This window comes from Boleophthalmus pectinirostris, unplaced genomic scaffold, assembly GCF_026225935.1.
Source record: "Boleophthalmus pectinirostris isolate CB_2022bp ecotype Guang Dong unplaced genomic scaffold, ASM2622593v1 HiC_scaffold_21, whole genome shotgun sequence".
Taxonomy (NCBI): domain Eukaryota; kingdom Metazoa; phylum Chordata; class Actinopteri; order Gobiiformes; family Gobiidae; genus Boleophthalmus; species Boleophthalmus pectinirostris.
This window is the reverse complement of record NW_026571175.1, coordinates 32188027-32210301: the sequence shown is the minus strand read 5'-3', so window position 1 is coordinate 32210301 and position 22275 is coordinate 32188027. Positions and strand designations below refer to the sequence as shown.

Sequence of the window (22275 nt, the reverse complement as noted above, 5' to 3'; positions counted from 1 at the left end):
TAGTAGTAGTAGTAGTAGTAGTCACAGGAGTAGTAGTAGTAGTAGTAGTCACAGGAGTAGTAGTAGTAGTAGTAGTAGTAGTCACAGGAGTAGTAGTAGTAGTAGTAGTCACAGGAGTAGTAGTAGTAGTAGTAGTAGTAAGTCACAGGAGTAGTAGTAGTCACAGGAGTAGTAGTAGTAGTCGTCACAGGAGTAGTAACAGTAGTAGTAGTAGGAGTAGTAGTCACAGGAGTAGTAGTAGTAGTAGGAGTAGTAGTCACAGGAGTAGTAGTAGTAGTAGTAGTAGTCACAGGAGTAGTAGTAGTAGTAGTAGTCACAGTAGTAGTAGTAGCAGTAGCATTCACAGTCACAGTAGTAGTAGTAGTAGTAGTCACAGGAGTAGTAGTAGTAGTAGTCACAGGAGTAGTAGTAGTAGTAGTAGTAGTAGTAGTAGCAGTAGCATTCACAGTCACAGTAGTAGTAGGAGTAGTAGTAGTAGTAGGAGTAGTAGTTACAGTAGTAGTAGTAGTAGGAGTAGTAGTCGTCACAGTAGTAGTAGTAGTAGTAGTCGTCACAGGAGTAGTAGTAGTAGTCGTCACAGGAGTAGTAGTAGTAGTAGTCGTCACAGGAGTAGTAGTAGTAGTCACAGGAGTAGTAGTAGTAGTCGTCACAGGAGTAGTAGTAGTAGTAGTCGTCACAGGAGTAGTAGTAGTAGTAGTCGTCACAGGAGTAGTAGTAGTAGTAGTCGTCACAGGAGTAGTAGTAGTAGTAGTCTTCACAGGAGTAGTAGTAGTAGTAGTCGTCACAGTAGTAGTAGTAGTAGTAGTAGTAGTCACAGGAGTAGTAGTAGTAGTAGTAGTAGTAGCAGTAGAAGCAGTCACAGTCGTAGTAGTAGTAGTAGTAGTAGCAGTAACAGTCACAGTAGAAGTAGTAGTAGTCACTTGTACAAAGTACTTACTGTATTTCGCAACAGTATTCAGATAAATTTGGCTTAGGCTTTGAAAATTCAAACATTATTTTATTGACTTTTCTCAAAGTGTCAGAAAGTAAAACATGTAGAGAAAATACTTCTTCTTTAGAATTCACATTTGGAGTGAAGTGTTCAGTCGCTCCTTTCATTTGATCGAGTTCAGAATAAAGTTATTTTCAAAATCAAACATTCACTGATTTTAGGAAAATTATTCTTATCATCACTGTTCTCAGATCACTTTTATACTACAAAAATCAATCTGAGCTTAAAGGTTGTATGGAGGATTTTTTTTTTTGTTTCAAATTGTCAATGAAAGTTTAAAATACCATTACAGAGACGCAGATGCCTTGTAATTATGATGACCAAAAAAAAAAAAGAATGAAAATCTATCAACTGTGGACGTAGTGAGACCAGATAAACATCAGCCAATAGAAAACGAGGCGCCCTCATTTTCTATTGGCTGTTAGGTTGTCAATCAAACGTTTCTAGTGTAACTGACTCGTGGAGCGCGGGGATTACGTGGTTTATGCAGCGCTTCTTAGAGGACTGCAGCTTCCTCGCATTTTGCACAAAGTTTGTTGCGATGGCGGACGAGAATCCACGTCCAGTTCGGTCCAAAAGAAAGTCCGTTTTTGAGTTCGCTGAAAGAAGAGACGGGGAAAAGGAGCAAGACAAACTGAGGTGATTCTTGGAGATTCCTTCCAGCCATGGCGCGACTGAAGCAGACGAAGGGTCTAAAACTGACACGTCGGTCGCTAAATTACTTCTAGACAGGTCACTTCAACAATAATTCTGAACGCGCACTGGCTGTAAACAAGTGTGATTTCTAGAGTAAGGAGGCGGGAGGAGATGTTTCTACTGAGGCTGTGGAGGAGGAAGGTGGTGTCGCGCATGCACAACATTTGAAAAAGGACTGTCACTGTATTTCACTTCCCTTAAAAAATCCTCTATACAACCTTTAAGTGTTTCTTGAAAACATCGAGTTAAAGACCCTGTGTGTTTGATCAAGTCTTACGCCTCTTGTATAAGCGGATTTTTAAACTGTGAGATCGATCGGTTTAATTAAATTCTGTGCAACATTTGAGGCAAAGCAAAACGGAGACAAACAGGCAGGAGACCCACCGCCGACCCCCCCCCAACAGGAAAGTTACACAGTGAAACTTTTTTTTCCCAAATACTCAGAAGCTCTTGTTTCTCTCTTTCTATTCGTTTTACCACCACGTGCACCTGTCTCCTCTCCTCCTCCTCTTCTCTTTCTCTTCTCCTTTTCTGTGAGTCTGAAGAAGGGAGGAGGACTGGAGCTTTGACAGGAGCAGTGGGCGTGCGAGCATGTGTTTGTGTGTACTCTGAGAGAGAGAGAGAGAGAGAGAGGAGGGAGAGAGGAAAAGAGAGAGAGGGGAGAGAAGGATAGGAAGAGTGGGGGGTGGCAGGGAGAAAGGGTGAAGAGAGAGAAAAAGAAGGGGAGAGAGATAGAGAAAAAGAAAAGAGGAGAGAGGAAGGAAGAGAAGGGAGGAGAGAAAGAAGAGAGGAGAGAAGAAAAGAAGGAGAGGGAGAGAGATAGCAGAAAAGAAAGGGGGAGAGAGGAAAGAGAAAGAGAGGGAGAGAGAGAAAAAGAAGGGAGGAGAGAGAAAGAGAAGGGAAGAGAGAAAGAAGAGAGAAAGGGTGAGAGAAAAAAAGTCAGAAGAGAGAGAAAGAAGGGAAGAGAGAAAGAAAAGAGAGATGGAGAGAAAGAAGGAAAGGGAGAGAGACAGAGAAAAAGAAAAGAGGGAGAGAGAGACAGGGAGAAGAGAAAGAAGAGAGAGAAAGTAAAGAGAGAAAGGGGAGAGAGAAGGGAGAGAGGAATAGAAATAAAAGAGGGAGAGAGAAAGAGAGAGGAGAGGGAGAGAGAAAAAGAGAGAGAGGGGAGAGAAGGATAGGAAGAGTGGGGGGTGGCAGGGAGAAAGGGTGAAGAGAGAGAAAAAGAAGGGGAGAGAGATAGAGAAAAAGAAAAGAGAGGAGAGAGGAAGGAAGAGAAGGGAGGAGAGAAAGGGCTAGAGAGAAAAAAGTCAGAAGAGAGAGAAAGAAGGGAGGGGAGAGAAAAAGAAGGAGAGGGAGAGAGATAGAGAAAAAGAAAGGGGGAGAGAGGAAAGAGAAAGAGAGGGAGAGAGAGAAAAAGAAGGGAGGAGAGAGAAAGAAGGGAAGAGAGAAAGAAGAGAAAGAGAGATAGAGAAAAAGAAAAGAGGAGAGAGGAAGGAAGAGAAGGGAGGAGAGAAAGAAGAGAGAAAGGGCTAGAGAGAAAAGAGTCAGAAGAGAGAGAAAGAAGGGAAGAGAGAAAGAAAGAAAGAGAGAAAGAAGGGAGGGGAGAGAAAAAGGAGATTGAGAGAGATAGAGAAAAAGAAAGGGGGAGAGAGGAAAGAGAAAGCGAGAGAAAGAGAGAGAAAAAGAAGGGAGGAGAGAGAGAAAGAGAAGGGAAGAGAGAAAGAAGAGAGAAAGGGTGAGAGAAAAAAGTCAGAAAGAGAGAGAAAGAAGGGAGGGGAGAGAAAAAGGAGAGGGAGAGAGATAGAGAAAAAGAAAGGGGGAGGGAGGAAGGAGAAAAGCGAGAAAGAGGGAGAGAGAGAAAAAGAAGGGAGGAGAGAGAAAGAAGGGAAGAGAGAAAGAAAGAAAGAGAGATAGAGAAAAGAAAAGAGGGAGAGAGGAAGGAAGAGAAGGGAGGGAGAAAGAAAGAGAGAAAGGGCTAGAGAGAAAAAAAAGTCAGAAGAGAGAGAAAGAAGGGAAGAGAGAAAGAAAGAAAGAGAGATAGAGAGAAAGAAGGGAGGGGAGAGAAAAAGAAGGAGAGGGAGAGAGATACAGAAAAAGAAAGGGGGAGAGAGGAAAGAGAAAGCGAGAGAAAGAGAGGGAGAGAGAGAAAAAGAAGGGAGGAGAGAGAGAAGAGAGAAGGGCGAGAGAAAGAGTCAGAAGAGAGAGAAAAGAAGGGAAGAGAGAGAAAGAAAGATAGAGAGAGAGAAGAAGGGAGGGGAGGGAAAAAGAAGGAGAGAGAGAGCGATACAGAAAAAGAAAGGGGGAGAGAGGAAGGAGAAAGCAAGAGAAAGAGAGGGAGAGAGAGAAAGAAGAGGAGAGGAGAGAGAAAGAGAAGGGAGAGAAAGAAGAGAGAAAGGGCAAGAGAAAAAGAGTCAGAAAGAGAGAGAAAGAAGGAAGAGAGAAAGAAAGAGAGATGGAGAGAAGAAGGAGGGGAGAGAGACGATTGAACGAGTGCATGGTGAAGAGAGAGAGAGAACTTGAACGAGTGAGTGCCTGAGAGAGAGAGAGAGAGAGAGAGAGAGAGAGGAAAGATAGAGAGAGAGAAAGAAAGATAAAGGAGGAGAGAGAGAGAGAAAGAAGAGAAGAAAGGAGAAAGGAGAGAGAAGAGGAGAGAGAGAGAGAGGAAAGAGAGAGAGAGAAGAGAAGAGGAGAGGAGAGAGAGAGAAGAGAGAGAAAGGGAGAAAGAAGAAGAGAGAGGAAGGAGAAGAAGAGAGAGAGAGAGAGAAAAGGGAGAGAGAGAGAGAAGAGGAAGAGAGAGAAGAGAAGAGAAGAGGAAAAGAAGGGGAGAGAGAAGAGAGAGACAGGGAGGAGAGCAAGAAAAGAGAGAAAGAAAAGACAAAGAGAGAGAGAGAGAAAGAAAAGAGAGGGAAAAAGAGAAGAGAGAAAAAATTTGCGAATGAGAACGCGAGTGCTTGAAGAGAGAAAGGGAGAGAAAGAGAGAGAGACTGAGCAAGTGCATGGTGAAGAGAGAGAGAGAGAAAGAGAGAGAGAGAGAGAGGAGAGAGAGAAAAGAAGAGGAAGGAGAGGAAGAGAGAGAAAAAGAGGAGAGGAGAGAGAAGAGAGCAACAGGGAGAAGAGCAAGAAAAGAGAGAAAGAAAAGACAAAGAGAGAGGAGAGAGAAAAGAGAGGTGAGGGGAGAGAAAGAAAAGAGTGAGAGAAAGAGAGAGGGGAGGGAGAGATAGGAAGAGAGAAAGAGACAGGAAGAAGAGAAAGAAAAGAGGGAAAGAAAGGCAGTGGAGAGAGAGAGACATAGAGTAAAAGAGAAGGGACAGAGAGAAGAGAGAGAAAAATATCGACAGAACGCGAGTGCTTGAAGAGAAAAAGAGCGAGAGAGAGACATGACGATTGAACGAGTGCATGGTGAAGAGAGAGAGAGAACCTGAACGAGCGAGTGCCTGAAGAGAGAGAGAGAGAGAGAGAGAGCTAGAGAAGATAGAGGAGAGAGAGAGAAGAGGGGAGGGGATCCTGGCTGTGCGCGCTGCAACGAACCGGCAACCACCGCCGCCGCCGCCGCCGCCACGCCACAAAACCACGCAGCCTCCGAGCCGCGCGCACCAGGCTGGCTTCCCCCGGACCTATTGTTCCCGCGTCTCATCACTCCCTCCTCCTCCTGCTCCACGGACCCGGGGAGCTCCGCGTAGGACGTCCCCCGCTCTCCTCTCACCTTCCCCGGGATTTACTTCTTCTTCTTCTGCTTCTTCTTCTTCTTCTTGTTTTTCATCCACCGGGAGCGAAGGGGGGGCCGGACAAAAGCTGAGCTGAGCCTTGCACCGCGTGGTTCTCCTGCTGGGTTGTTTTTTTTTTTTTTTTTTTTTTTGTGCGTACCCTCTCTCCTCTCCACCCGCGTTTGGGTTAAGGAGGCGCGCCGGAGGTTTCTGGAGCCATGGGGAGGGCGGGTAGAGCCGGAGCCGGAGCCGGAGCCGGAGCCTGGCCGGGGGCAGCGGGGTTAGTCCCGGTTGTTGGGTCCCTGCTTCTCAGGTCTGCGCTGGTTTGGATTCTAGCGGTTGTTATTGGATCGGACGCGTCGGAAACTGCAATGGAAACTAAAACCACGTACATCTGGCAAACAGGTAAGAAGCATGCGCCTACTCCTGCTGCTGCTGCTGCTGCAAAAAAAAAAAACACGCGTGCATGTGCCGATATTACGGGGATTCTGGACACTTTTTCGGGGTCTGTGCGTAAAAGCGTGTCCCGTTTGAACGCTGTGTTTGCTGAAACGCTTTGTGGTTGCATCGGCGCAGGTGGATATAGTTTTAAAAGAGATTAGTGAATGAAAACTTTTATTGTTTACGCTAACGATGAGCTGGATAAGGAGAATTGCACGCGGGGGATCACTGTGCACTGTGCAATGTTGTTGGAAGCGTTTTCAGCACCAAAAAAAAAAAGCAATGCAAGGTCAGAATTCACCCCAAAACAAAATGCAATCCTTAGAACTCAATGAAAAAATGTAAAAAAGTAAAAAACAGATAACAAATTTTGAGAAATGAACCAAAGTGGACATAGGTGAAATCTTGTTTATATGCACAAAAATGTCAGAATATTTAGCAAAATGCATTTCCTTTCTAAGTCAAAAGCGTGTTCCTCATTCAAAAAGCTGCAAATATGAAATTTTTGTGTAAAATTTTGGTCAAAACACACTTCAAATACTATGCAAATTCAAAAGACCTCACCCCTTTTCTTGGAGATAGCAGCAGTACGACTCAAATCATTAACAAAATTACTCTACTGCACTTACAGCATGACGAGTAATGACGCGAATATAGATTTTTGCTTGAATTTTAATCGCATTTTCGTAGTTTTTAATGGTTTTACTCCTACCAGTTGCGACGTGGGGTGTGCGTTCATTCACTGGATGCCACCACAGCACAGTGAATCAAAACAAATTTGACCTACATTGGGGCGAATACAGGAGCAGGCATGGAAAAGCAAGCTATTGACACTTGATACTTATTATTTAAAGCTCCTTATAACAAAAAATCTAATATAGTTTCATGAATTTCAATAAAAGCTACACATTAAGCAACGTTTATTCTACAATTTGAAATCTGGATTGTACGTTTTTAGTGTTTTGTTGAATCAGAAATGCGAAGAATTCATGTTTTTAGGGTCACGTTGTAGTTATTGCTGGTAATTCGCAAAAATATATCTTTAAAATGTCTTATTATAAGGATGTAGGGCATGTAACAATAACCGAAATATCGTGATATATCGTCAAAAGTCTCACAATAATATCGTGGACCATCACAATATGTCGAATTACGAGTTATGGTGCAGCAATATGTAAAAAACACAGAGGGAACTACATAGACCATGATCCTTTGCTCCATTTCAGTGCAGACTACAAGAACAAATAACAGTTCTAAGCACTTTTAAGTTCTTTGGATTAAGTCTTGTCAAGGCATTTTAAGAGGAAAATAACTGTTTTGCTTATAGTCTCCACAAAATATCGCAATAAATATCGTACCTTGAAAATATCGTGCTGAGAGATTTGGATATCGTTACATCCCTAATCGTGAGCTTTCCCACAATATCGCAATAAATATCGTACTGTGAGGTCTTTGTCTCGGAAAAATCATGCGTTTTTATTTAATATTTACTCTGATTTTAGTCAAGCGCGATGGATGAATTTAACTAATTGTTGATGGAACAAACCATTTTGCACTGGAGCTCCGTAACACTTTATTTTGTAATTGTGTTTTTATTCGTGTTATTGGATATAATGTGGATGAATGAATGAAATGTGCCTCTCAAATCTGCAAAACAAACTTACCTACGGGTACGAATAAAGCAACCTAACCTGACCTAACCTTCATACCGTGACGATATCGTATCATGAGACTTGGATATAGTTACACCCCCATGAACTACATATCCCATGATTCATTTCAGCGCAGACAACATGAAGAAATACAGTGTGTTTTTACTTGAATTCTTGGGATTATAACGGAAATAATTCACATCAGAATCTTGTCAGGGTATTTTAAAAGCAAAAAAATCTACAATCCTATCTACAATTCTATCAGCCTCTCCAAAATATCGCAATAAATATCGTACCGTGAGATGCATATCGTGATAATATCGTACCGACAGATTATATTTAACTATATTTTAAAGGTCCCATATTAACCAAAACTGTCTCTTTTCAGCTTTAAGACAAGTTATAATGTTGTTACCTCCTCAAAAACAAACCTAGAGTTGTTCGAGTTACGATTTATTATTAGTCTGTCTACATTTCCAAACCTCAAAACGCTCTGTTCCACCTCGTGATGTCATGAATCTGTAGTTTTCAAGTTAGTTTCAAGCTTCTTTTACCTTTAGTTCAGTAGAGATCGCCAATTCCAGAGCTGAAATCAACCAAAATGATTCAAGCGAAGAAGTGAAATATGCAAGTTTAAAAACACAGTGGAGCATTTCTTGTATTACCACGTGACATCACGAGGTGGAGCAGTGTGTTTTCTGTTTTGAGAGTTACCAAATGAAACAGAAAACGCACACCGAAGTTCTTGTAGAGGTGCAAATGCAAAATGAACAGCAACATAAAAGCGAGAAACTTAGGAACGATAGTAACGATATTCAAATCTGTTGGTACGATATTATCACGATATACATCTCACGGTACGATATTTATTGCGATATTTTTGGAGACGCTGATGTCATTGTAGATAGGACACTTTTTTGCTTTTAAAATACCCTTGACAAGACTTTGGTGCGGATTATTACCGTTATAATCTCAAGAATTCAAGTAAAAACATATTTCTTCATGTTGTCTGCGCTGAAATGAATCATGGGATATGTAGTTCCTGGGGGTGTAACAATATCCAAGTCTCATGATACGATATCGTCACGGTATGAAGGTTAGGTCAGGTTAAGTTGCTTTATTCGTACCCGTAGGTAAATTTGTTTTGCAGATTTAAGAAGCAGGTCCCACATTTCACATTTCATTCATTCATCCACATTATCTCCAATAACACGAATAAACACAATTACAAAATAAAATGCTACAGAGCTTCAATGCAGAATGGTTCATTCCATAAACAATTAGTTAAATTCATCCATTGCGCTTAACTAAAATAACAATAAATATTAAATATATATAAAAACACATGATTTTTCCAAGACGAAGACCTCACGATATGATATTTATTGCGATATCATAGGAAAGCTCACGATTAGGGATGCAACAATATCCAACTCTCTTGGTACGATATTTTCATGATGTACATCTCATGGTACGATATTTATGGCAATATTTTTGTAGACGCTGATGTAATTGTAGATAGGACACGTTTATTGCTTTTAAAATACCCTGACAAGGTTTTGATGTGAATTATTTCCGTCATAATCTCAAGAATTCAAATAAAAACATACTGTATTTCTTCTTGTTGTCTCATGATACGATATTGTCACGGTATGAAGGTTTGGTCAGGTTAGGTTGCTTTATTCGTACCCGTAGGTAAATTTGCTTTGCAGATTTGAGAGGCACATTTCATTCATTCATCCACATTATATCCAATAACACGAATAAAAACACAATTACAAAATAAAGTGTTACAGAGCTCCAGTGCAGAATGGTTTGTTCCATCAACAATTAGTTAAATTTATCCATCGCGCTCGGCTAAAATCACAATAAATACTAAATATATATAAAAACACATGATTTTTCCAAGACAAATCCCTCACAGTACAATATTTATTGCGATATCGTAGGAAAGCTCACGATTAGGGATGTAACAATATCCGAATCTCTCTGTACGATATTTTCACGATATACATCTCACGATACGATATTTATTGCGATATTTTTGGAAACGCTGATGTAATTGTAGATAGGACACGTTTTTTGCTTTTAAAATACCCTGACAAGATTTTGATGTGAATTATTTCCGTCATAATCCCAAGAATTCACGTAAAATCATATTAATTCATGTTTTCTGCGGTGAAATGCATCATGGGATATGTAGTTCCTGATGTTTATTCGCTATTGCAGCTGTAAAACAATGTATTTAAGCAAAGGAACTTGTGATTCGATGTATTCTGACACCCCACGGTATTATTGTGAGACTTTTGAGGACACGATATCGCGATATTTCGATATTTGGACCATAATATTTAAGGTTTTGTGTTGTGAATGAAACAAAACGCAACTCCAGGTCCGTTTGTGATGAGGAAATATTAGAAAATAGCGTGATATTTGCCTTTTAACGTTATTTTTCTGTGTCTTGGAGCGATCTTGAACCCCCCTCCCCGCTTCTGAAGCACGTGCACTGCAGCATCTTCGGTTTTGCGTCTGGTTTGCCGTGTGTGCGCCGGAGCTATTGTTGTGTATTTGTGTGTTTATTTTGGGGGGGGGGCTCGCCGGGGTTCCTCTGGCCGGAGCATATGGGACTCCTCTGCGTCCCGCGCCGACCGCTCCGCTCTCCTTCATTCATCATTCTCTCCGTCACGTGCAGAACTGATGAGGAGTGGAGTGTGTAGCGTGTGTAGAAGTGTGTGCGTGTGTGTGTGTAGGGTTTAAAAAGCAGGCTGCAGCGAGAGGATGAGGAGGAAAGAATGGGACGCAGAGAGAGAGAAAGGGAGAAAGAGAGGAGGTGTCTTTGAGAGAGAGAGAGAGAAGAAGGAGAGGAAGGCAGATAGAGAGGAGAGAGGCTAGAAAGAGAGAGATAGAGTGAGAGAAGGGGAAAGAGAAAAGAGAGAGGCAGGTGTCTATGCGAGAGAGAGAGAGAAAGAGAGGAGAGAGGGAGAGTAAGAGATGGGGAAAGAGGAAAGACACGGGAAGAGGGGGTCAGATGTCTGAGAGAGAGAGAGAAGAGAGAGTAGAAAGACAGAGAGGGCAGAGGCATGTGTCTGTGAGAGAGAGAGAGAAAGAAGGGAAGAGGGGGGATGGAAGAGAAAGAGAGGAAAGAAGAGGAGAGGCAGGTGTCTATGAGAGAGAGATAGAAAGAGAAAAAGAGGAGGAGAAAGAGAGAGGAGAAGACAGAGAGAGGGTAGGGAGAGAGTGAGAGAAGGGGAAAGAGAAAGGAGAGAGACAGATGTCTAAGAGTGAGAGAAGAGATGCAGAGAAATAGATAGATAGATAGATAGATAGATAGATAGATAGATGAATAGATGGATGAAAGATGGATGGAGAGAGAGAGAGAAAGAGAGGGGAGAGGAGAGGCATGTGTCTATACAAGAGAGGGAGAGAAGAGGAGGAGAAAGACAGAGGGAGAGAAGGGGAAAGAGGGAGGGAGAAAGCAAGAGGAGGAGAGGCAGGTGTTTATCAGAGAGAAAGAGAAGAGGAGGAGACAGATAGAGGAGAGGGAGAGAAGTTGAAAGCGAAAGGAAGAGGGAGACAGATGTCTAAGAGTGAGCGAGGGAGGAGAGATGCAAAGAGAGTGATAGAGAGAGAGAGCAGAGGTGGGTGTCTGTGAGAGAGAGAAGAGAGAGTGGGGAGAGAAGAGGAGAGGCAGGTGTCCATGCAAAAGCGGGAGAAGAGGAGGAGAAAGAGAGGAGACAGAGAGAGGGTGGAAAGATAGAGGCAGAGTGAGAGAACTGAAAAGAGACTAGAAGAGAGAGAGAGAGAGAGAGGAGGAGAGGCAGGTGTCTATGCGAGAGAAATAGAGAAGAAGAGGAGGAGGAGAAAGAGAGGAGACAAAGAGAGGGTGAGAGAGAGAGTGAGAGAAGGGGAAAGGAAGAGAGAGGCAGATGTCTAAGAGTGAGAGAAAGAGAAGAGATGCAGAGAGAGTGATAGAAGATAGAGAGAGCAGAGGCAGGTGTCTATGAGAGAGAGAGAAAGATAGACTGGATTGCACTACAGCGTCATGTGTTTACTGTTCAACTTTTGGACTGGTACATTTTATTCTACAGTTCCTATGTCATCAGAGGTATAATACTCCCTACAACAGAAGCATAGCTACGCTGGACTCTACTAGACTAGAACGGACAACCCTTTACAGCAGTACAGCGTCATGTCTCTTCTCTTCAACTTTTGGACTGCTACTTTTTATTCTACAACACCTATGTCATTAGAGGTATAATACTCCCTACAAAGAAAGCAAAGCTACACTAGACTGCGCTAGACTGGACAGCGCTATAGGGCATTACAGTGTCACATCTTTTCTCTTCAGCTTTTGGATGACCAGAAATTATTCTACAATGTGTACGTCATCAGAGGTATAATACTCCCTACAATGTAAGCATAGCTAGACTGCACTGTACTAGACTGGACTGGACAACGCTATACAGCATTACAGCGTCATGTCTTTTCTCTTCAACTTTTGGACTACTACAAAATAATTGGACTAGTACAAATAAATGCCTACGTCATCAGAGGTATAATACTCCCTACAAAGGCAGTATAGCCAGACTGGACTCTACTAGACTGGAATAAACAACGCTATGCGGCATTACAGCGTCACGTCTTTACTGTTCAACTTTTGGACTACTACATTTTATGCTACAACGCCTACATCATCGGAGGTATAATACTCCCTACAACAGAAGCATAGCTAGATTGGACTACACTAGACTAGAATGGACAATACTATACAGCGCTACAGCGTCACGGATTTACTCTTCAGTTTTTGGACTACCACAAATTATTCTGCAACGCCTACATCATCAGAGGTATAATACTCCCTACAAAGGCAGTATAGCCAGACTGGACTCTACTAGACTGGAATAAACAACGTTATGCGGCACTACAGCGTCACGTCTTTACTGTTCAACTTTTGGACTACTACATTTTATTCTACAATGCTTACGTCATTAGAGGTATAATACTCCCTACAACGGAAGCATAGCTAGACGGGACTCTACTAAACTGGACTGGACAACGCTACACAGCACTACAGCTTCACATCTTTTCTCTTAAACGTTTGGACTTTTTACATTTTATTCTGCAACGCCTATGTCATTAGAGGTATAATACTCCCTACAACAGAAGCATAGCCAGACTGGACTCTACTAAACTGGACTGGACAACACTCTGCACATCTTTTCTCTTTAACTTTTGGACTACTACATTTTATTCCACAACGCACAAAGCAGAGCAGCTGAATGGGGAGGTGGAGTGGCAGTTGTAGCTGAAGCAGCGGGGGCTGATGGGAGTTTGAGTTCAGATCAATGCTCCACTCCGTCCTCGTCTTGACTATCGCTGTCTAACCTTACCGTGAATCAATGCACTGGTTTCACTGGGAAGGCCACCCCCCGCTCCCAGCGCTCCATAGCCGATCAATGGGGGAGCCCTGACCAAGCAGTAGCAGCCTGTGCGGATCAATGTCTGGACCCGGGAGAAGCTTAACACCTGCTGTAGTTGTTAATGGTATGCGATGTGAATAGGCTTTGTGGTTTTTGTGGCGCAGAAAAGGAAAGTTAGCTCAATCACGTGAAATAAATGCTTAGGTTTGTCTTTCTACGTAGCTTAAAGGTCTTAAACTACACAAAATTGACTCCTGTGAGCTTTTAGTCATGTTAGAATGTTGTTACCTCCTCGAAAACAGACCTGGAGTTGTGTTTTGTTTCATTCGCAGATGTTTATTTTGATTATTATTAGTGTTTCTACATCTCCAAAGCTCAAAATGCTATGTTCCACCTTGTGATGTCATGAAGATTCCTGTAGTTTTCAAGTTAACAGCTCCTTTAGTTCAGTAGAGATTAGAAATTCCAGGTCTGAAATCATCCAAATGATTTTAGTGAAGGTGTTTGGAGTTTGAAAACACACTGGAGCACTTCCTGTATTACACCATGACAACACAAGGTGGAACAGCCTACCGTATTTTTTGGACTATAAGGCGCACTTAAAATCCTTTTCATTTTCTCAAAAATCGACAGTGCGCCTTATGTATTAATTCTGGTTGTGTTTACTGACCTCGAACCAATTTTATGTGCTACACGGCACTCAGAAATCTGTCAAAATATTTTAGTACGACTTTGGTAAACTACGAAGCCACACCGCTTGATGGATTGTCGCAGCATTATGTCTACTGTAGTCAGGAGCCTCACGGAGAACAAACATATTCCACTGAGTCGTGTCCTTTAGTCCGACAGAAAATGAACCACATCAGAGCACAAGGAAAGAGGTGTTTTTTCAGCGCTTATAGTTTATGCAAATGAGCCATGTGGTTTTAAGTTTTGTTTCTGTAAAATGTAAACAAATGTGCGCAAAGCTGCATTAAACACATTATTACTCAATGTATATTTGATGAGTCGTCCTCGTAGGAAATAAGAAAAAAAACAAACTTAAATTATCCACCCACATTCACATTCATAATAAACATTTACCAAGACAGGGAGGCGACGCCGGGTGAATTACACCACGATCTGCCGATGGATCGTGGACTCAAGTGTCGCCCGTTTGTTTGCTTATTGCACCTTATAATCCAGTGCAACTTATGTATGAAAACAGACAAGAGAATTCAACATTATTGATATTGTGCTTTATAATCCGCTGCGCTTTATAGTCCAAAAAATACGGTAAATATGGAGTGTGTGTAAGTGAAACAAAATGCAAGTCCGTGTCTGTTTGTGATGAAGAAATGACATTATTTCTCAGACAGAAAACACCTTCACTAGAGTCATTTGGGTGATTTTATCCCTGGAATTACCAATTTCTACTGGACAAAAGGTAAACGGTAGCATGAAAACTACCACTTCATGACATCACAAGGTGGAACAGAGCATTTTGAGCTTTGGAGATGTAAAGAGACTAATAATATATGATTACTCAGACATGTGTGAATGAAACAAAACACTCTCCAGGTCTGTTTTTGATGAGGTAACAATAGTATAACATGGTTTAAAACTCACAGGAGTAATTTGCATAATATAGGACCTTAATACACTATTTGTTCCTGGAATACAAGATTTCTGTTGGCACCGCCCCAACTCCCAAAGCATTTATTTTAACTGCAATAACCAGTTTTGCCTCAAGTGGAATTCAGCAGCAATTACGCCAAGTTATGTTTTCATTACGCTTCACCAGCAAATCAAAATACATTACGGAAACTGACACTTTGACATGCCTAAAAGGTGCACTGTGTAGCTTTTTGTCCTTTTTGGGGGTTTGTTACCTGATTGTTTCTAGAAATATGTCATTGCTCTGCCTGAAATGTTCCACAGTATGACATTAAACAGCTCTACTTTACATTTATTCAATTACAAGTGCTTTTATTCAGGTGCATCGAAAGAAATTTGGCCGCCCTGGGCAAGAAGACTCACGTGGGCCCCCCTTTTGTATTAATTTATAGACAGAGATTCCAGTTCTTGGCCCCTTTATCGCCCGTTTTCGACTGTAGAAAAAAAATAAAGACAGAAAACAGGCATTCTGACCGTGAGCGGGGTCGCCTGTCCACAGATCTGACCTGTAATTTGGTCTAGTTTGGACTCAGTGAAGATAGAAAGGTTTAATTCCATACTGTGAAACATTCCAGACACAGCGAAAATATGTCCATGGAGAAAAACATTTAACGGACACTCCACCAGAAAAGTTACCGTATTTTCTGGACTATAAGTTGCATCAGCCAAAAAATGCGCAATGAAGAAAAAAAAAACATACACAAGTCGCACTTTTTGGGGAAATATATTTTATAAAATCAGAGACCAGGAACCGATATTGCATCTTGAAAGTCAAGCTCTAGTAAAAACTATGGAATAGAAAACAGAAAACAACAGGCTGAACAGGCATTAATATATTAACGTAACATATTAATAGTTATTCAGATAATTATAGCATAAACAACAGAACATAAGTTTACCAAACTCACGATCTCACTCCAAATCACTAAATCCATTGAATTCTTCGTCTTCGGTGTCACTTCTGCGCGACCTCCGGAGATAAACCATAGATTCCATGATGTAAACAGAGACTCAGCATCAGTTCCAGTTAGAATTATTCCGGCCTTTCTGATTCCCGACAGGATGGTTTCGGTGTCACTGAAGTTCAGGGTTTGTTGATCCATCCAGTGACTTCCAGAAAAGATGCTCGATTACCGTTTTCAGCTGAATATTTCACTATTTGCAGCAGGACAGCAGCTTTTTCTACAGGAGACATGCGCAGTAGAGCGAAGTGACAGTGGTACAGGAGTAATAGTATTACTAGATACTGACACACAAACCTAGAGCCTCTCACCGCTTCAGTCTGAAAATTTTAATATGTAAGTCGCACTCGGAGTATAAGCCGCAGGAAACACCCAAACCATGCAAAAAAGTGCGACTTATAGTCCGAAAAATACGGTACACAATGCAGCTTTAAATAGCCCACTCCGCTCTGGTTGAAATTTTAATGCTTTCTCGCTGAGTGCCCCTCACAGTCCGAGTCTACTACACCATTGTTACTTTTACAGTGGATTTCTGCCTAGCAACAGTGATCATCATGTACTTACACCCACTGCACCCACTTTCGCCAGCTCATTTGAATTCACAAAAAAAAAAAAAAAAAAAAAATCCCGGGGTTGCACATTTTCTTCTTCTCTGTTGGGCAAAGCTCGCTAGAAGGTCTCCAAATTCTTGTTAACTACAAACGGGAAAATGTAACTGGAATTTTTGGCGAGTAAAAATAAGTAAATGTGTCTTGTGTGGCTCCCAGTTCAAATAGAGTTGGGTTTTTGTCACAATCTCTGCAGTCCCCTCTGATTTAGTCCTTGGTGAGTTCTAGTTTAGTCCTTGTTTAGTTCTGGTTTAGTTCTGGTTTAATCCTCCTTAAGTCCTTGTTTAGTCCTGGTTTATTCATGGTTTAGTCCTTGTTTAGTCTTGCTTAAGTCCTCCTTAAGTTCGTGTTTAGTCCTTGTTTAGTCCTGCTTTTTAGTCTTGGTTTAGTCCTGGTTTAGTCCTCCTTATGTCCTTCTTTAGTCCTTGTTTAGTCCTGATCTAGTCCTGGTTTATTCTTTGTTTAGTCCTGGTTTAGTCCTCCTTAAATCCTCGTTTAGTTCTGATTTATTCCTATCTTAGTCCTGGTTTAGTCCTCTTTAAGTCCATGTTTAGTCCTTGTTTAGTTCTGACTTATTCAAGATTTAGTCCTGGTTTAGTCCTCCTTAAATCCTTGTTTGGTCCTGGTTTAGTCCTGGTTTAGTCCTCCTTTAGTCCTTGTTGGGTCCTGATTTAGCCTTCCTTAAGTCCTTGTTTAGTCCTGATTTATTCATGGTTTAGTTCTGGTTTAGTCCTGCTTGAGCCCATGTTTAGTCCTTGTTTATTCCTAGTTTATTCCTCATTTAGTTCTGGTTTAGTCCTTGTGTCGTCCTCATTTATTCCTCGTTTAGTCCTGGTTTAGTCCTCCTTGAGCCCTTGTTTAGTCCTGATTTATTCACTGTTTAGTCCTGGTTTAGTCCTCCTTAAGTCCTTCTTTAGTCCTTGTTTATTCTTGATTTATTCACGGTTTAGTCCTGGTTTAGTCCTGGTTTAGTCCTCCTTAAATCCGTGTTTAGTCCTTGTTTAGTCCTGATTTATTCATAGTTTCGTCCTGATTTAGTCCTCATTAAGTCCTTCTTTAGTCCTTGTTTAGTCCTGGGTTTAGTCCTGATTTATTCTTCGTTTAGTCCTGGTTTAGTCCTCCTGAAGTCCTTGTTTAGTTTTTGCTTAGTTCTTATTTATTCATGATTTAGTCCTGATTTAGTCCTGGTTTAGTCCTCTTTAAGTCCTTGTTTATTCCTGGTTTATCTTTGCCAGTGTGTCTTTTCCGCCTCCCAGTTCAAATACAGTGTAATTTTGTTTTCTTTTTCTTTTTCAGCTGACATCTTTCGTGCATATTTACGCTTGTTTACCCAAAAATTTACGTTCAAACCGTGCGCGGAATCACCAGCCGTACCTCCCGCCGTGTAAAGACATGCTCGGGTATTAAGGCTGGCGAAAGTGAGCAGATTGGCCAGACAAAGCTAACCTAGATAACGCCGCGGAGATGTTTGCGTTTGGCTTACGGGACTCCCCCCCCTCCTCCTTCTCGCCCGACGGCAGAGCGCTGGCACGGTGACAGCTTCCACGGCGCGCACAGATGTTGCCTTGAATGGAGCGTTTTCAGGGTCTTGTCTCGGATCTGGGGCTGGTTGTTTGGGAGCACTGGGGGAAATCGCGGCGTCTCATTCAAGGATTCGGCGCTTTTGAATGAGTCTGAATGATGTGGGGTTTTCAAACCGGGAAGATCCTCGCTCGAGTGTCAAAACACGCAAAACGAGCTGCGGTTTGTAAACGTTACGGCGCTAAATGAGGCGGGCGCGTGGACGTGTTCAATAACAGAAGAAATTACTCCAGTGATAATACAGCAGTTTGCATCATTATCTAGAATAAAAAGTAATCAACATACATTACATTAAAGCCGCACTATGTAACTTTTTAACTGAAAAATAGACAAAAAATTCAGTTTGTTTGTGGTTATTGAACTGAAAAACATGTGCTTATTCTGAGCGAGCTTGTATTTCCACAAACCTGACTCTCATTTGCCCTGGATGAAGTTGTGCTCCTGCTTGTTTCCATGGAAATGCTCTTTTAACAATAATATTCCACAGTATGGCATTAAAATGATCTGCCTCCAAGGAGAATGTTCTGAAGTATAGCTTTAATTTTCTATTTACATGCAATCCTGAAGGTGAAGTGTGACCTCCAAAAAGTGACATCATTTTAAATACCATTTTGTTGAGTAAAAAGTGTTTCATCATTGGTTCATCATTTGGTTTATTGTTACTATAGTTTATTAAATTGTGATTATAAAAAGTGCTATCAAAAGATGTATTTTTTTCAATACCAGTTATCAGCACAATTTCTTTTAGTACCTTTTTTTTTTCAATCAATCAATCAAACTTTCTTTATAAAGCGCTTTTCAAACAAAAATGTAACACAAAGTGCTTTACAGTAATTAAAAACAATTCCACATTTCCTTCCACCCTCCCACCAACCCCATAGTTACCTGACTCCACACAACCAAACAACCCAGACACACGCACACGCACACGCACACACTAACATGCTAAAATACATAAAACTACCTACTGAAAAATGTGAGGCTGAATACAGGCGAACCAGATGAGAAAGCACCATCAGAGGAGCCGTCTGCTGGTGTTCAGGACCAGACTGTTAGTCAGGCTGGCGCCGCCTAGTGCCTCCGCTCAATTTCATTTGTCTCCAGCGACTGGTTCAGGAATCAGAATACACTGGACGGTTTGCAAAAACCCCAGAAGTTGTAGACCACACACCAGCCAATCACCGAAGAGCTGAACCAACCTGAGCTGTGATAGCAGACTGCATACACTATCCCACTTTTGACTTCCTTTGTCAAATACAAACTTCACATTTTTATTGCACCTTTAAATCGCAAGTTCACTTCACAGAAACAACAATGAACGTTGACAGACATGTTCACTCTCTGATTTGTTTGCTGTTGTGCCGGCAATTACTTGGACACCACTGAGCGTTCCGGCACATTACATACGTCAAATACATCAAAACGGCCAAATAGCAGCGATTGGTTAAATTTAAAAAAGTACCCACCTACTGTCAAGCGAACGAGTCCTAATCCTGTGAGGTCAGACGGTTTCCACAAAGTGAAACCGACGGATGAATCAGGTTACCATACTGGTACCTGTCAGAGAAATTCCATTGCTGTGTTCTACTGAGGACACTCACTGCCAGCTCGGTTGTTGCTATCTTGGCCTATGTTATCACAGGTATGAAACAAAACCCAACACTAAGTCATGGTTTAATTTGGTTTGATTTTTGAATTTGAATTTCATGGTTTGATTTGACCTGGTTTAGACCTGGTTTAGATCCAGGTTTAGACCTAGTTTAGTCCTGATGTAGGTCAGATTTAGTCCAGTACGAGTCCTAGTTTAGTCCTGGATGGAGTCCCAGTTTAGTCCTGTCTTAGTCCTGCTTAAATCTGTTTACTCCGGGTTTAGTGTAACAGTTTAAATGTAGTTTTATTGTTTTAAATGGATGAATCGTTTTTCATTTGGTCCTGTAACCGTAGTAGAAAAATGATCCATATTCTCGACTGTACCCACACGCAGACCTCACACACACACACACACACACACACGGCTCCGTCTGAATCACTCCGCTCTTCCTCCGTCCAAACACGTGCCATCGTTCACTGTATCTTTATCAAACCCTCTTTACTTTGCCAAAAAACCTCTTTGTCGCTGCGCTCAATTAACAGACGGTAACGTGATCTGACCGGGATCTGCGGCTCTCGGTGTGTGTGCGTGTGCGTTTGAGTGTGTGTGCCCGCTGTGTGCCCGCTGCCAGGAGACATCAGCGCGGTGCCAGTTTGTTCAGAGAGACGGCGGCAGTGGCAGTGGCGGCGGCGGCGGCGGGCATCACGGGCAGGTACACGCAACTCGCACTGACACGTGAAGACTCGCTCCATGGTTATGCATGAACCAAAGCACCGACCAACGCCCCAAGAAAAACAACTGTCAGCAACATTCCCCGTAGGTGTGATGTCTGATCTAAAGGCACTAATGTATGCACTGTGTCACCGTGGTAACGCCTAAACATTCCATGTAGAAAACCCCCAGCGCGATGTCCTGCAAATTATCAATACTAGTGCATGTATTGATAGTAATAGTAGTTGTTTTGGTCGTTTCTTGAGGTAGTTATGATCGTTTAAATCCGCTGTCGGTGTTATTTCTTAATTTACTTGAAATTTATTTGTCTATGGTTGATTTTATAGTTGCAGGATGTTATGATAAGATGCCCAAAGCTAACAGGAAGCACTGCTCCGTCTGAAGCAGAGTCCTGCACCAGGTCGGGTCTGGGCTTGTAAGCAGGTGGGTGGTGATTACACACAGGCAGGTCAGGACTAAACCAGAACTACACCAGGACTACACCAGGTCTAAATCAGGTCTAAACCAGGTCTAAACCAGGACTACACCAGACTCTACACACAGGTCTAAACTAAACCAGGACTACACCAGGAGTTAACCAGGACTAAACCAGGAGTACTCCAGGACTAAATCAGGTGTAAACCAGGACTACACCAGGTCTACACCAGGACTAAACCAGGTCTACACCAGGACTACACCAGGACTACACCAAGAATATATCAGGACTAAACCAGGGCTAAACCAGGACTAAACCAGGACTACACCAGGTCTAAACTAGGACTAAACCAGGACTAAACCAGGACTACACCAGGACTAAACTAGGACTAAACCAGGACTAAACCAGGACTAAACAGGAAACCAGGACTACACCAGGTCTACACCAGGACTAAACCAGGTCTACACCAGGACTACACCAGGACTAAACCAGAACTACACCAAGAATATATCAGGACTAAACCAGGGCTAAACCAGGACTACACCAGGACTACACCAGGACTAAACCAGAACTACACCAAGAATATATCAGGGCTAAACCAGGACTACACCAGGACTACACCAGGACTACACCAGGACTAAACCAGGACTAAACCAGGAGTACACCAGGACTAAATCAGGTGTAAACCAGGACTACACCAGGTCTACACAGGACTAAACCAGGTCTACACCAGGACTACACCAGGAGCACACCAGGACTACACCAGAACTACACCAAGAATATATCAGGACTAAACCAGGGCTAAACCAGGACTAAACCAGGACTAAACAGGACTACACCAGGACTAAACCAGGACTACACCAGGACTAAACTAGGACTAAACCAGGACTAAACAGGACTAAACCAGGACTAAACCAGGACTACACCAGGACTATACCAGGAGCACACCAGGACTAAATCAGGACTAAACCAGGTCTACACCAGGAATAAACCAGGACTAAACCGGGACTAAACCAGGAGAGAGAGAGCACTCCGAGCCCCTAGAGCAGGGTCCAAAGTGCGATTTGGTGACGGCTGCGCTTAGCCCCGTCGTGCGTGGAGCTCTGCTATGGTCCTTTTGCCTGCGGTCACCTGACGGTCTACGCAGGTGTACCTCTGGACCCATCTCAACAGTCAGTCCTGGTTCACTTCTGGTTTAGTCCTGTTTTAGTCCTGTTTCAGTTCGAGTTCAGTCCTGGGATCAATCCTAGGTTAGTCCTGGTTTACTCCTGGTTCAGTCCGTGGCATGTGTGGCAAAAAAGTCTGGCATCTCGATCGATGTTTCTTCTGCTCAATAAAATCCTGTGAAGTGATGACGTATTTTTGACAGTAAAGTTGCGTCTGTAAGTTTGTATTTGTGATTGTAATTTTTGATGTCGTAACTTTTCAACTCGTATTCTGATGGATAAAGTACACACAACACATTTTATGTACGACTGAACTCATTTGAGAGTTTACGAATATTTATTTTATGCTCAACTACAGCCAAATATGCACGGATTTCTGTCCTATGTACACAAATATTTCTGAAACGTTCTTACTCCAAACTACTGCCTAGTCAAACCACCTATTCAATCCTCATTTAGCGTCATTGCTTGTTGAGAGGCGGTGCGGGCGGGTGCTGGTCTCCAAAAATGGACCCGTGCAGGACTCTGCAGGTCTGAAGCTTTGTTACTCAAATTAGCTCAGCTTAAAAGGTGTGTACACAATTTTTTACTTTGATCAACATTTGTCTTGCCTCACTACAGATATATTGTATAAGCAGTGAACAAGAAATGCACTGTTAG

The 22275-nt window shown here is 42.2% G+C and overlaps 1 protein-coding gene across 1 annotated transcript in view; it reads left to right on the top strand.

Annotated features, from left to right (window-relative positions):
• Positions 1 to 5729: 5729 nt before the first annotated feature.
• thsd7aa (thrombospondin, type I, domain containing 7Aa) overlaps positions 5730 to 22275 on the top strand; it is a 437777-nt gene continuing 421231 nt past the window's right edge. The window contains exon 1 of the mRNA XM_055157370.1: positions 5730 to 5796. Within this exon, the coding sequence (XP_055013345.1) occupies positions 5763 to 5796 (34 nt within the window). The 5' untranslated portion in view covers positions 5730 to 5762. The remainder of the gene's footprint in view (positions 5797 to 22275) is intronic.